The 13250-nt window shown below is 44.7% G+C and overlaps 1 protein-coding gene across 3 annotated transcripts in view; it reads left to right on the forward strand.

Annotated features, from left to right (window-relative positions):
- Positions 1 to 13250, forward strand: part of STK39 (serine/threonine kinase 39) — a 283196-nt gene that overhangs the window by 103965 nt on the left and 165981 nt on the right. For all 3 annotated transcript variants that reach the window (XM_037044544.1, XM_037044545.1, XM_037044546.1), the window contains exons 9-10: positions 5535 to 5583; positions 5687 to 5752. In XM_037044544.1, coding sequence (XP_036900439.1) covers positions 5535 to 5583; positions 5687 to 5752 — 115 coding nt within the window. The remainder of the gene's footprint in view (positions 1 to 5534; positions 5584 to 5686; positions 5753 to 13250) is intronic.

Here is a 13250-nt window from a genome sequence, read left to right on the forward strand (position 1 = left end):
GAGGCTAAGAGTGGAGTACAGAGAAAGGAGTTTTCTCTGTAGCCTGCTTTTCCCTTTACAGTTGGGTTGCCATGGAAATGACCTTGCTGGGGAAGAGAAAGTATTTTCCCAGCCCTGAGTCTCAAGGTATGTCTGGCATTTCCCAGCCTTTTCCCTACGTTGGTCCTACACTTGACCCTTACTGTGCAGAAGGAGGAAGTGGGGCCGCAGAGAAGAGACAGACACATTTTGGCTTTCTGCCCCAGCACATCCACTGTGTGCAGACCTCCCCCTTTTATTTATTTAGTTGTTTGTTTTTGGTGAGGGGCTAGCATGAGTCTTATTTTCATGACATCGTTCTGCTGTTTTCTACTGTATTGAGCAGATGCTTAGACTGTGAGGGCTAAGTCTTGCCTGGGGAGTTATTATTCTGTGTCTGAATGGCTAGTAGCATTTCTTTTACTCTGTAATTTATTGTGGTATGACTTTGAGCTGTGGCCATTTTCTGCTCTGTGCTAGACCCTGGGGCTATAAAAACGAATATTGTGTGGTCCATGTTGTAGAAGAGGTTATAACCTAGTGTGTGGGTGGGCGGGAGGCGGGAGACAAGAACAAAGTTACAGAATGGGCATATGGCTGGATTGGTATGTGATCATGGAGTAGGGAGCAGTGAATTTGACTGGTAGGAACTGGGAGGAGTATAGATGCTGACATTTAAATTGGCTCTTGACCTCTAAACAAGGGTGTGGCCGTTATTTACAAAAAGAATGGTAAAGCAACCAATGGGAGACTCCGGAGAAGATGGAGGTGTAGGTAGAAATACTATACTTCCTGGCACAACCAAATTTAAGGACAGCAAAGATTTAGAAACAAAAACACAACCAAAACAGACAGAAGATTGAACTGTACCAAAGTCTGAAACAACAAACCATTCCTCCAGACCGGTAAGAGGGGCGGAGTCCGCGGCCTTCGGAGAGGGAATGCAGCAGAGAGAAGCGGTGGCTGCCGGACCAACCCAGGCGCTCAGGCGGCGGTTGGCAGATCCCAGGTGTGGGGTGGCAGTGGGCGGACCCAGTGAGGGCGTAAGGCGGCTGGCTGACCACAGTCACACATTCATGTGCAGATAAACCAGGTGAAAAAATAGACAGTGAGACAGACCACACAATGCAGGGCCCCAGCACCGGGAACTAAAGCCTAAAAGCACCGAATGAAAAAACTTTCGGGGGTTGAGGTGCTGGGAGAGGCTCCCAGCCTCACAGGAGAGTTCGTTGGAGAGACCCACGGGGTCCTAGAATGTACACGAGCCCACCCACCTGGGAACCCAATTTGCTTGTGGGAAGCTGCAGAGGGGACTGAAATTCGAGAGAGAGTAGAACAAAGGCCATTGCTCCCTCTCTGACCCCTCCCCCAGTCACAACCCAGTGACTGGGTTGCCCCGCCCTGGGGAACACCTAAGCTTTTGCCCCTCATGCATAACAGGCACAAACAGACCAAAATATTATGGCTCAAGGAGAAGAATAACTCAAAGCCCCAGAGTCAATACTTTTAAGTGACAAAGACATAGCCAACTTATCAAATGCACAGTTCAAAACACTGGTGATCAGGATGCTCACAGAACTGGTTGATTTTAGTCACAAATTAGATGAAAAAATGAAGGCTACACTAAGTGAAATGAAGCAAAATGCGCAGGGAACCAATACTGATGGGAAGGAAACTGGGACTCAAATCAAGGGAATGGACCAGAAGGAAGGAAGAAACATCCAACCAGAAAAGAATGAAGAAACAAGAATTCAAAAAAATGAGGAGAGGCTTAGGAACCTCCAGGACATCTTTAAACGTTCCAAATCCGAATTATAGGGGCACCAGAAGGGGAAGAGGAAGAGCAACAAGTGGAAAACTCGTTTGAACAAATAATAAAGGAGAACTTCCCCAGTCTGGCAAAGGAAATAGACTTCCAGGAAATCCAGGAAGCTCAGAGAGTCCCAAAGAAGGTGGACCCAAGAAGGAACACACCAAGGCACATCATAATTACATTAGCCAAGATTAAAATGAAGGAAAGAATCCTAGAAGCAGCAAGGGATAAGGGGACAGTCACCTACAAAGGAGTACCCATCAGACTGTCAGCGGATTTCTCAAAAGAGACCTTACAGGCAAGACGGGGCTGGAAAGAAGTATTCCAAGTCATGAAATCCAAAGACCTACAGCCAAGATTGCTTTATCCAGCAAAGCTTTCATTTAGAATGGAAGGACAGATAAAGTGCTTCTCAGATAAGGTCAAATTCAAGGAGTTCATCATCACCAAGCCCTTATTATATGAAATATTAAAGGGACTTATCTAAGAAAATGAAGATAAAAATAAGAACAGTGAAAGGACAGCAAACTCACAGTTATTAACAACCACACCTGAAACAAAAGCAAACTAAGAGGACAGCAAGATCGGGAGCAGAACCATAGAAATGGAAATCACATGGAGGGTTAGGAACAGGGGAGTGGGAGGAGGAGAAGGGGGGAGAAGGTACAGAGCGTAAGTAGCATAGATGGTAGGTAGCAAATAGACAGGGGGTAGGGCAAGAATGGTATGGGAAATGTAGAAGCTAAAGAACTTCTGACACATGGCCGTGAACTAAAGGGGGGGATGGTAGGGGAGGGGGTGTGCAGGGTGGAGGGGAATGAAGGGGGAAATGGGACAACTGTAATGACATAAGAAATAAAATATTTTAAAAACTCAAAAAAAGAATCTTAAAGCAAGAAAAGCAGGTTGTGCTTTGTCATTGAAGAGCAAGGTGGGTAAGAACATCATTGTAGCTGAAAGAGGGAGTTCACACAGGATGTGATGGGAAAGGAAGATGTAGAAGTCAGCCTCTTAGGCCACTGGGATTTATTAAGACAAATAAGAAATTGAGTCTTTGTAGAGGCCGAGTTTCGGGCTGCTGGGGACGTACACAGTTTGCACATCGTTGCACTCAGTGACGTTTCCTGATTCTTTTATGTGCCTGGATGGTGGGCTGGAATGAGGAAGAGAGAGGTGGCAGCGGGTCGAACTGGGAGGTGGAGGGAATGAGAATCGCAACCGAAACAGTGGCTTGGAGTCCTTTAATTATCCTAAGTGTCCTCAGTTTCTTTTCAGTTTTAAAACGTTCAACCTATTTTGTATGCCTCCTGGTGTTGTGAAATTTTGTGTTGTGTTTTAAAGTTCCATGAGTGGCAGCAGATCGCGCCAAGCCCCTTGGGTGGTGAGTGGCTCTCCTACGGGGTCCCACGGGAGCGCTCCGCCTCCTCCCTCCTCCCGTACAGGGTTCTGACGCTCCTCTTCCAGTCCAGCCTCTCAGTGTCCCTCCTCTGCTAGGTGTGGGTTGCTGAAGGTCAAGTTTGTGTCTTTCATGTTCACTTCTTGTATAGTATGCCTGGCGTCTAGCGTAATACCTGACAGGTAGGAGATGCTCGATAAATATGAATTTTACGAGAGAGAATGAAAGGATGAATTTGGAGCAGCCGGAAGCCAAAAACGTAGCCGGTGATCGGTAAGAGTACACGTTAAAAATAACAACCGCAGTTAAATCATGTGAAATAGCAGCACCATTTTTGGTTCCATAACCAAGTGTGGCTCTTTAACGAGGTACATATCCACGAAGTTGAATGAGCTCACCAAGGGATTTGGCACACAATGTGTAAACCGCAGCCCACCTGTTGTTTAGACCTTTGTTTACTTAAAGCAGTGAGCAATTCGCGGCTGTTTATTGCAGTGGATATGGCCATCGGGGGTGTCTCCAGGCACCTGTAGCCAGGGTTCCACTTGGCCAGGAGGGAAAGAGCAGGAACGATTTGAATTTCTTTGCATAGAAACACAGTTTAGGGCCCTTGTCGATTGAGGCAATTTGTGCATCGTTGCACTTAGTGACACTTCCTAGTTCTTTTAGATGCTTGGTTTTGCTCCTTGGAAACATTTTAATGGAGCTTCCTGGCCCCAAAGAAGTGGTTTCCAGGCTCTTCAGGCGTAAGAATCCTTTCAAACTTGCACGGCCTCCACATAATGCTGTTTGCACCTTTGCTTGGCATCACCTGAGACGATACCTAATGATGCTCATAACTGTTCGCTCTCGCCACCCGTTTTTTTTCATTATGAAAAATTTAAAAAAAGAGAAAACTTTACAGAAAAGGCAGAAAACAGTACAATGTTTACTTCTATACTACCACCTAGATTCCACAATTAAGATTTTTCATATCTGTTATATCTATTTATTGACCTTTTACTTGCTGAACAGTTTGAAAATAAGTAACAAGACTTACTGGTTGAGCTTGCCTTCCGTACAAATAGAGACCTGTCCCTACTTGACCACAGTACTTTTCCACATCTGAGCAAATGAGCAGTCATTTCCTAAAATTGTCTAATACCTGGCATATCCACTTAGCTCTGATTACTTCCAAATGTCTTACGTAGGTTCTCTTTCCCTTTCAAATGCAGGATTCAAGCCAGGGTCACATGTTGCCTTTGGGGTTATGTTTCTTTAGTCTTTTAAGATCTGGAATGGGACCCTCACGACTCCCCTTTTGCTCTTTGATGCTGATTTTTGAGATCGGGCCAGTTGTCTTGCTGACTATCTGTGGTCTAGATTTATGTGATTTTTTCCTACATTGCTGCTGGTTTTAGAAGGAACTGTCAATGAAGGAAGCTCTGCTGTTTGGGATAGTGCCAGCTAATACTCAACAGAAGTAGAAGATTGTCAGTACTGTGCTACCTCCTATGAACTATTTTTTTTAAGGCAAAGATGCTAATAAAGTCATCAGGTAAAATGTTCTGGGCAGCAGGATATTCATACAGAGGAGAGATCACAGGCCTGGGGACCAGCTAGTGAAAGTTAGCATCCCTCCCAGTGAAATCGCTCAACAGCATGTGCCTCTGACCTGCTGCAGTGAGATGGACATCTAGGTAGTATTTCCCCCCCAAATTCTTAATTCCGCCTCACAAAGCCTCCAGACCTGATGCTGAGTTAACAGGAAATGAGTTTGCATTTTATTAATCATTATCACATTTACCTTCCCCTGAAGAACAATGAGTGGTCCATGTACCCTGGAGACAGTGTTACTTTGAGGGGGGTGGTGCAGACAGAGTCGGCAGGCATGTTGTATGGACCCCCTTGTGGTTCCTGCCTTCCTCGGGGAATCTCTGAGCCCTGTGGACTGTAGTTTCTTGGCAGAGTCATACTGCAGCTTGTATGGTTTCTTAATAAATACAGGAATTTAGCTCACGGGTGTGTCAGTGTGCCACCTTTTAGAAACACTGCATTTGCTTAGTGAAGTGTGAGGGCGAAGGGTGGAAAACCAATCACACCCCAAATAGTTAAGAGGTGTGTGTGTGTTTGCAGTAGAGGAGTTTGGAAGGAACTGGAAAATTAGCACTATTTTAATTGGTGCCAGCTTTTGATTAATTTAGTGTCTGGTTTTACTAGTCCTAAAACTGGTCTTCCAGAAAAACGCTAGGATTGAGTTGTTTCATCAAGGCAGTGTATTTATCAAGTGGTCATTGTTTCAACTCTGATTTATTATTGATCTTTCAGGCCCACAGCAGCAGAACTTTTAAAATGCAAATTCTTCCAGAAAGCCAAGGTAACATGCTTAAAAACCCAAAGTAAATCTGCTATTTTGAAATCACTGTGAATTTCGGTGTGTTACACTTGATGTTGAAATGTGGGGAACATTTGTTTTGCAGAACAGAGAGTACCTGATTGAGAAGCTGCTTACCAGGACACCAGACATAGCCCAAAGAGCCAAAAAGGTAAGTGAGCACCATCAGCCCTCCTGACCCAGGGAAACGGATGCCTAGGAAAAGGAGGAAAGAGATTTCCACGTGCTCAGGGTGTGATTCTTTGGAGGCTGTGTGATTAGTGATTACTCACGTAACTGCATTCTGCCTTTTGGTGATCTCTCAGTCTGCTGTCCTGTGTTTGGGTGTGGAAACAATGGGAAACTCAAATGGTTGCATTTTTCCATTTATGTGCTCTGCTTGAAGAAGGTCAGAGGGGAGGGGACTGTCATCAGTTTTGAGCACTGGAGAGGTAAGATGTCCTTGAACACCTTTTGTTTGGATTTTACAGAAGAGGAACCGTCTTTTTAAAGCAGTCTGAAATGACAAAAGGAAAAACAAAACTTTTGTTTTCGGTGGTTATTTGGAATTTCTGTGGGGTGTTGTATCTGTTCTTTCCTCCTAAAAGACCCTGTGGTGCCTTTTATAGTCTACCTTATGTTAATGAAGTTTTTGATGACTTGAAAAACTTTCCATTCTAGCTTTGAGAATTTTAAGATGAAATGTATGTTGGAGTATATTTATGTGTTTAACCGGAGTTTCATTTATGAAATGATGACTGACTTCATTGTGGCATGAAACCTAACAAAATTTAAGCTCTGTTTTGGTTTAGTTGGATTTTAAACTTGTATTAGATATTTATAATTAAAAATCGTTATGGAGTCACAGACTTAGAAAGGGAGGCCCCCTTTTTACAGCTGTTAGGAAAGCCACCGCGACTTGTCCGCCCTGTAATCGAAGTTGTCAGAGACATGCGCACCAGTGGTCACATCTCATCCTGCCTCGCTGTATGTAACGTTACGTGGAAGGCTAACTTCTAGGCATTGCCTTTCTGAGAACATTCTGTGTGAAATACACTTAGCTAATGCTTCAGAATTGTTTTAAACAGACTTCAAGAAATGACCATGACCCATTCTGTGCAGGCACCCGGGGCACCTCTGAGGCGCCAGCAGACCCCTGTGGGTGGGCCGGTTCTGGGCCTGTGGGCCCGGGCCAGGGCCAGGGAAAGGGCGTTGCACTGCAGAGACCTGAGCAAGGCTGGCCTGTGGGGCGTCTCAGGGAAAGGCAAATGTTGGACAGAGAGTCCATCAGAGTGGCCCGTCTCCAGGGCAGCAGAGAGAGGGAAAGCTTCAGTAAGAGGCAAGAGAAACTAGAAGTGCCCCAGCCAGAGTCTGAGGGTGCCGTGGAGAAGCTGGAGGGCGGAGCCTGGAGAGATCCCTGGGGTGCCGGAGTCCAGCACGAGGTCTTTTGATCAGATGACTAAAATGTCAGCCAGAGTTGAAAAAAAGTGCTGGTAGAAAGCCATTGGTATGTACAGTATGTGTCCCCAAGAATATATTTTTTGTCTTTGCTTTTTTTTTTTTTTTGCTGGAAGTTTTGTTTGATCTCCTCCTGTAGCTATTACCTGGGGAAAGATGTTCCAGGCTTGCTTTCTCTGTAGAGCTTTATGCAGCCTCACACCTCCAGCTCCTTATTAAGTGCCCGGCCTCTTAGGTGCAGCGTTTCCAAAGGGTTCACCTTCCCTCCACACCTAATCTCCCTGCGCTCTGTGCGTCTTTCTGAGTCGCCCACCCTCCGAACACTGGGATTCCTTTTATATGTAAGACTCCTTCTTTCCTTGTCTTCTCTATCTAATCCCTCTCCAGACCCTCTCATTTCCCTGTGCAACATGGCTCCGAATGTTGACCCACTGGTTTTTTTTTTTTTTGCTTGGACGATTGCAGTAGATACCAACTGTTCTCCCTCTGCTCCTCCTTGCTGTTCCTTTGTAGACACTGGTGCAGGATTGACTTTCTGATCACGTCACTTAATTGCTCAAAAGTTGTTTCTAAAATTAAACGAAAACCTAAAGCAAATAAATGGGGTGGAGGGTTCCTATCAAATAACAGCCAAGCTCCTTAGCCTTGAATTCATAGCATCATTTCAAATGTAGCCTCATATTCTAAACTCTAGCTGACTTGAGAATCCACACTCTCAGAATCCACACTCTCCTTTGGAACTTCTTCCATCAGCTTGAGACAAGGAAGACTGCTTAGGCTGTGACTTTATTTCCTTCCTTTTAAAAAGATATTTCAGTGATTTATTACATACTGGTGTGCCGTGCCTTCCAGATCCCATTTTGCACGTATCTGAAACAAGAAGCAGCTAGAGTTTGGGGAGATGAGGATTTTTCAGCCATGCCACCTGCCATTTTTTGCTCTTTGAGTTTACACCTAACCTCAGGGCTTGTTTTGTCATCCATTCTTCCCATGGAAAATAGCCACACATCTCTGTCACATGGAGGAAGAGAGGGAGAATGAAATTGAGTTCCTTAGACATAGAAAAGAGAGTGGCTCCTTGTGAGGTTAGCCTGAGCTCCATTAAGGTGGCTGTTTTCCTGTCGTAAAGTACGTTTGGGTTGTGGGCTCCCCTCCACTCTGTGCCCCTCCACAGGTTTGGTGGCCAGTACGTGGACCCGATCAACGCTGATCAGTGTGTGTCCTGCTCATAGTCAGTGCCCGGGGGTGTTTCCTTGCTCAGCGAGCACCCGTGCCTGAGTGCACCGAGGAAAGACTGTTTGAAACTCCCTTTTCCACTCTCCTGATCCCCAGTGTGCTCGGATAGCCTTGTTCCTAGGACCCTTACTAACGGCAGACACCCCTCTCTCTCTGGGCTCAGGATGTTGTAAGCAGCCACGCTGTCCTTAACCTGACAGGTCTGCTACAGCTTGGCCACTAGGAAGTCAGTATTATTTTCATCAGCACATGCACTGCAGACCATTCCTATAGGGTATCTTTGCTCATCTTAGGTTCTTACTGTGTTGAAGTGAATTACCTTGAAAGTTGGTACGGGGGGGGGGTCTTTCTTTGTGGTGCTTGTGTGACTCATTTTTTTGACTTCTGTCCACCAACATCTGCTCAGCTGTGGCCCTTCCTGTTTGCAGTGGTGCCTCCCCGTTGATCGAGCTCTGGGTTCCTGGGGTAGGGTTGCTCCTCAGAGGCTGCTTGTTGATGTTAGTCCTTTGGTTTTTGTCTCCTCCATTTGTTGTTTTTTTAAAGTAGAAACAGACAGTCCGCAGATGCACCCGTGTTTACACGACAGCTGGGGCTGTGGACCCGGTTCTGGACATTTAGGCAGCCGTGTTGATTTCAAATTTGTTGTCTTCAACAGTTTCCTTTCCTCTTGTGTGGTAACCAAAATTAAGAAGTAATTTTCAAGATGTTTGTCTTCACCATGAATAATTCTCACTTTTAAGAGAGAAAAGGGCTGTTACTGTAGCTAATCTCAGGAAGTTGCAGGGTGCCCACCAGTGTGGTCCTTTGGCCTGAGAGGGACAGAAGCCCCTCATACTCAAGGGTTTGGCCGGATGTGGAGCATTAGGTGGGATTCATATCATTCTGTGTGAGTAGGAGGTCTTGTCTTCATCCTGATTGCCTCCTTTCAACCAGGAAAAAATTACTACAGAATAGAAACAGAGCAGTGTGGCTTCCCTGGTAACTTAGTGATGTAAAGTGATTTTGTGTGTGTGGGATTTATAGAAATTAGGGATATTTGCCTTCTTGCAGAAGGCAGAGTATTTGGTCCATTCTGGGTTCTTTTGCTGATAGGATGGTTTAAGGATCATCTTAATTTTCTTTTGCCCTAATTTTTCTGTCCGTGAAATGGAAATTCTATCTGACCCAGGCCTGTGGTGAAGACTAATGACAGATTTGATGTTCCTGGAACATAGTACGCTCTGTAAATTCTGAATAAGGACATGCTACTAATGACTCATGAGAAAAGAGCTAACTGTAGCCATATAACTTCTTTTCCACTTTTCACTTATCCTTGGACATGAGAAGAAAAAGCTACATGGCCATTACTCCTTCTCATGTGACATTTTAGGAGCCTATATAAAATGTCATCTTTGGGGGTTTGAAACTTGACCGTGTGGTGTTCTACCTTCTACTGGATTCGCTGGGTGGGGAAGGGCGTGAAGTATTCTGTCAAAATCAGACACTTAGTGTGTATTTGCTGTTGGAGCGTCTGAGCTTCCGAGTTGTCTGGTGTCTCTGACCTACGTGGGTGAGATGAACTTAGAGTCCCCACATTCACTCAGGGTCTTACATTCTCTGTGGCCAGACCCACTGATGGCAGGACAAGGGACGAAGGGTTAGGAGCTGCACGGACGCCTGCATGCCAACTGCCCGGCCTTATTGGCCAGAGAAGGGGTGAGGTGAGGGAACGTAGTACACACTTCTTTTTACTGCAGTTGCTTGTGTTTTCATGGGAAGTAGAATCCCTGGAGGATTTTGTTTGAATTAAGAAATTGAGATGTTAGAAATGTTCGTGATCAGAAGGAGGGAAGCAACATTTTACCACTGCTACATTTGGGTGGAACTGTTGAAAATTGGAACAACTGTGATAGTCTTTGTGGGTCCCAGAATCAACCAGTTAAACTGGTTTCACAGGGAGGACCCAAGAATGAATGATAGGGATATGCAACTCACATTTACTTAATGCAGCTGACCCTTGAACAACACTGGTTTGAACTGTGCGGATCCACTTATGTGCGTATGCTTTTCAGTAAGTACACGGCCAGCCCACTGTGTCTGTGGGTTTTGCACCCATGGATCCAGCCGACCTCAGATCAAAAACAGTATTTATCTTCAACCCGTGGTTGGGGATCCGTGGGTGTCAAGGGCTGGCTATATTTAATATGTGTTCAATTATTGTCCTTTCTGTTCCTGTGTTTTATTTTGAAATAACTACAGACTTACAAAAAAAGTTACAGAAACAGTAAAACAAAGTTTTTGTATGTATTTTCTCTCTCATGATTTTTTAAAAAGCATTTCAAAGTCATAGATATGATGCTATTTACTTCATCGAGTATTTCCTAAAAACAAGGACATTCTTTACTTAATAGTACAATTATCAAAAGCAAGAAATTAACACTGACACAATACTATTATTTACTTTTCAGACCTTACACAAATTTTGCCAATTTTGCCTCTAGTCATTTATCTGGTCCAGGACCTAATCCAGAATTATTTGGTTGTTATGTCTCCTTTAGTCTTCTTTACTGTGAAATAGTCTTTTTTCTTTCACACTGTGACAATTCTCAAGAGTACAGGCCAGTTACTTTGTAGAATGGCCTCAGTTTGGGCTTGCTTGATAATTCTTCATGGTTAGATTCATTTTACACATTTTTTGACAGGAATATGATACTGTGTTCTTCCCAGTTTATCAGTTAAGAGGCACCTGGTATTGATGTATTGCTTTACTGGTGATGATAACTTGGATGTTACCACATGTTTAAGGTGGTAACTGCTATTGCAAAAACTTCATTGCAAACACAATGACTTCTTAACAGGAGGGATTCATTAACATTATACTCTTTCATTATATTAAGCATTAAAAGGTAGAGAGAGTGTACTCACTATACAGGACCGATCACTGGTCTTCTTTCCAGGAAACATTTATGCTGCCCGTTGTGGAGGCTGAGCGTTCATGGGGCACTGAGGATAGGATTTCCCTGTGATTTCTAAGCAGTCTTGCAGACAAGGAGCATTTTGCCAGGAGGTGATGTTCAGATTTGGTTGAGAAATGGAAATGGCCTCGTGGCTGGTGTGGAAGCAGCAGTAGCTGGATCTGTGTGCCTCAGCGGGGTAGCTGGCTGGTCTCTCTGAGCCTAACCTGTCAAATGGAGCGAAGGACACTTACACCGTGTTGCCCTGAGGATGAGAGGACGTCTGGGCCTGTGATTGACATGCAGGGGGTGCTCCGTCTAACTGAGGCTGCCGTGACTATCATGTAAACAAAGAGAATGGTTATTGTGGTCAGTTTTGAGGTATGTAGTAAGATAGGGAGTGAGGAGCATCGTGGTAGACAGGCGGGTGAGGGTGGGTGATGAAGGTTGTTTCTCTGTTTTGGGCGGACGCAGAAAAAACCTGTGAGACTTAGCAAAAGAAGGACAAGAAGGACCTTGCCATTGCCTGTCCACCTGCCTTCGTGTTCTCTTTCCCGCCCCACCAGGGTGCTGGCAGCCCTCTTCTCTACCGTGCCAAGTATGTGCTTAATAAAGAGCCTTAAGAATAGCAAGAATTAAAAAATTTTTTTTTTTAATTTTAGCCCTGGCTGGTGTAGCTTAGTGGAAGAAGGTGAGCTCAGGCCTGTGAACCACATGATCGTGGTTCGATTCCCAGTCAGGGCACATGCCTGGGTTGCAGGCCAGTTTCCCAGAAGGGGACGCACGAGAGGCAACCATACATTGATATTTCTCTCCTTCTGTCCTTCCCTTCCCCTCTAAAGATAAATAAAATCTTTTAAAAAAGAATTAAAAAATTTTTTATTTTAATTGTTCAGGTACAGTATTCTGTCTTTTACTCCCATCCCAGCCCACCCACCCAGCCCTCCCCATCTCCCTCCCATTTCCACTCCCCCCCCTAGTTTTTGTCCATGTGTCTTTTATACTTGTTCCTATAAAACCCTTCCCCATTTCCCCTGAAATTCTCCTGAAATTCCCCTGAAATTCCCTCCCTCTCTCCTCTGGACCCTGTCAGCCTGTTCTCTATTTCTGTGTCTTTGGTTATATTTTGCTCGTTTTTTTGTTTTGTTGTTTAGGTTCCTGTTAAAGGTGAGATCATATGGTATTTGTCTTTCACCACCTGGCTTATTTTGCTTAGCATAATGCTCTCCAGTTCCATTCATGCTATTGCAAAGGGTAGAAGCTCCTTCTTTCTTTCTGCTGCACAGAATTCCATTGTGTAAATGTACCATAGTTTTTGGATCCATTTATTTACTGATGGGCACCTAGGTTGCTTCCAGCACTTGGCTATTGTAAATTGTGCTGCTATGAATGTTGGGGTGCATAGAAGGAATAGCAAGAATTAATTAGACATAGAGCTGATATTCATTTACAGCTTTTAGAACGCTTTTGTATATGCTTCCTTACTTATTCTAAACAGTTGTGTTTGGAGACAGGTCAGGCAGATATTATTATCACACGTTACAGTTGAATGTGTGAGAGCTGAGGTGATTTGCCTAAAGTCACATGGCTAATAAGAGGCAGTTCTTATTTCCGGTTCCGTGCGCTTCCCACAGCATCCTGCCTCGGAAGGGAGGCCATAGGAAGGGAGTATAGGTGGAGAAGAGTAGCAGGGTTCAATGGCGTGAGTCGGGAAGGCGGGCTGCTTTTGTCATTCTCAGTGCGAGTAGTCTGTCACCTTAGACGCGCTGGGGTGTCTGCGCCACTCACAGGGTCACTGTGGGAACCCGAGGTCTGCCAGAGTTCCAGCGGATGTGGAAAGAATAGGTAACAAAGGCCATTAGAGCTCTGAAGGGAAGACAGGTGGCTAGCGAGTTCGGTGGCATCCGTAGTTGTTAAACATCTGCCAGAAGCTCAGCTTTTCATTTATGAAATTGGGAAAGAAATAATGCCTGTGTTGTTTGAGGCCGCGTTAGAAAGGATAGAAGTGTTAATAGCACAGCGGTTGACACAAAATAATAAATG

The sequence above is a fragment of the Sturnira hondurensis genome, unplaced genomic scaffold (assembly GCF_014824575.4).
Source record: "Sturnira hondurensis isolate 20B ecotype Veracruz unplaced genomic scaffold, ASM1482457v3 Scaffold0004136, whole genome shotgun sequence".
Classification (NCBI taxonomy): Eukaryota; Metazoa; Chordata; class Mammalia; order Chiroptera; family Phyllostomidae; genus Sturnira; species Sturnira hondurensis.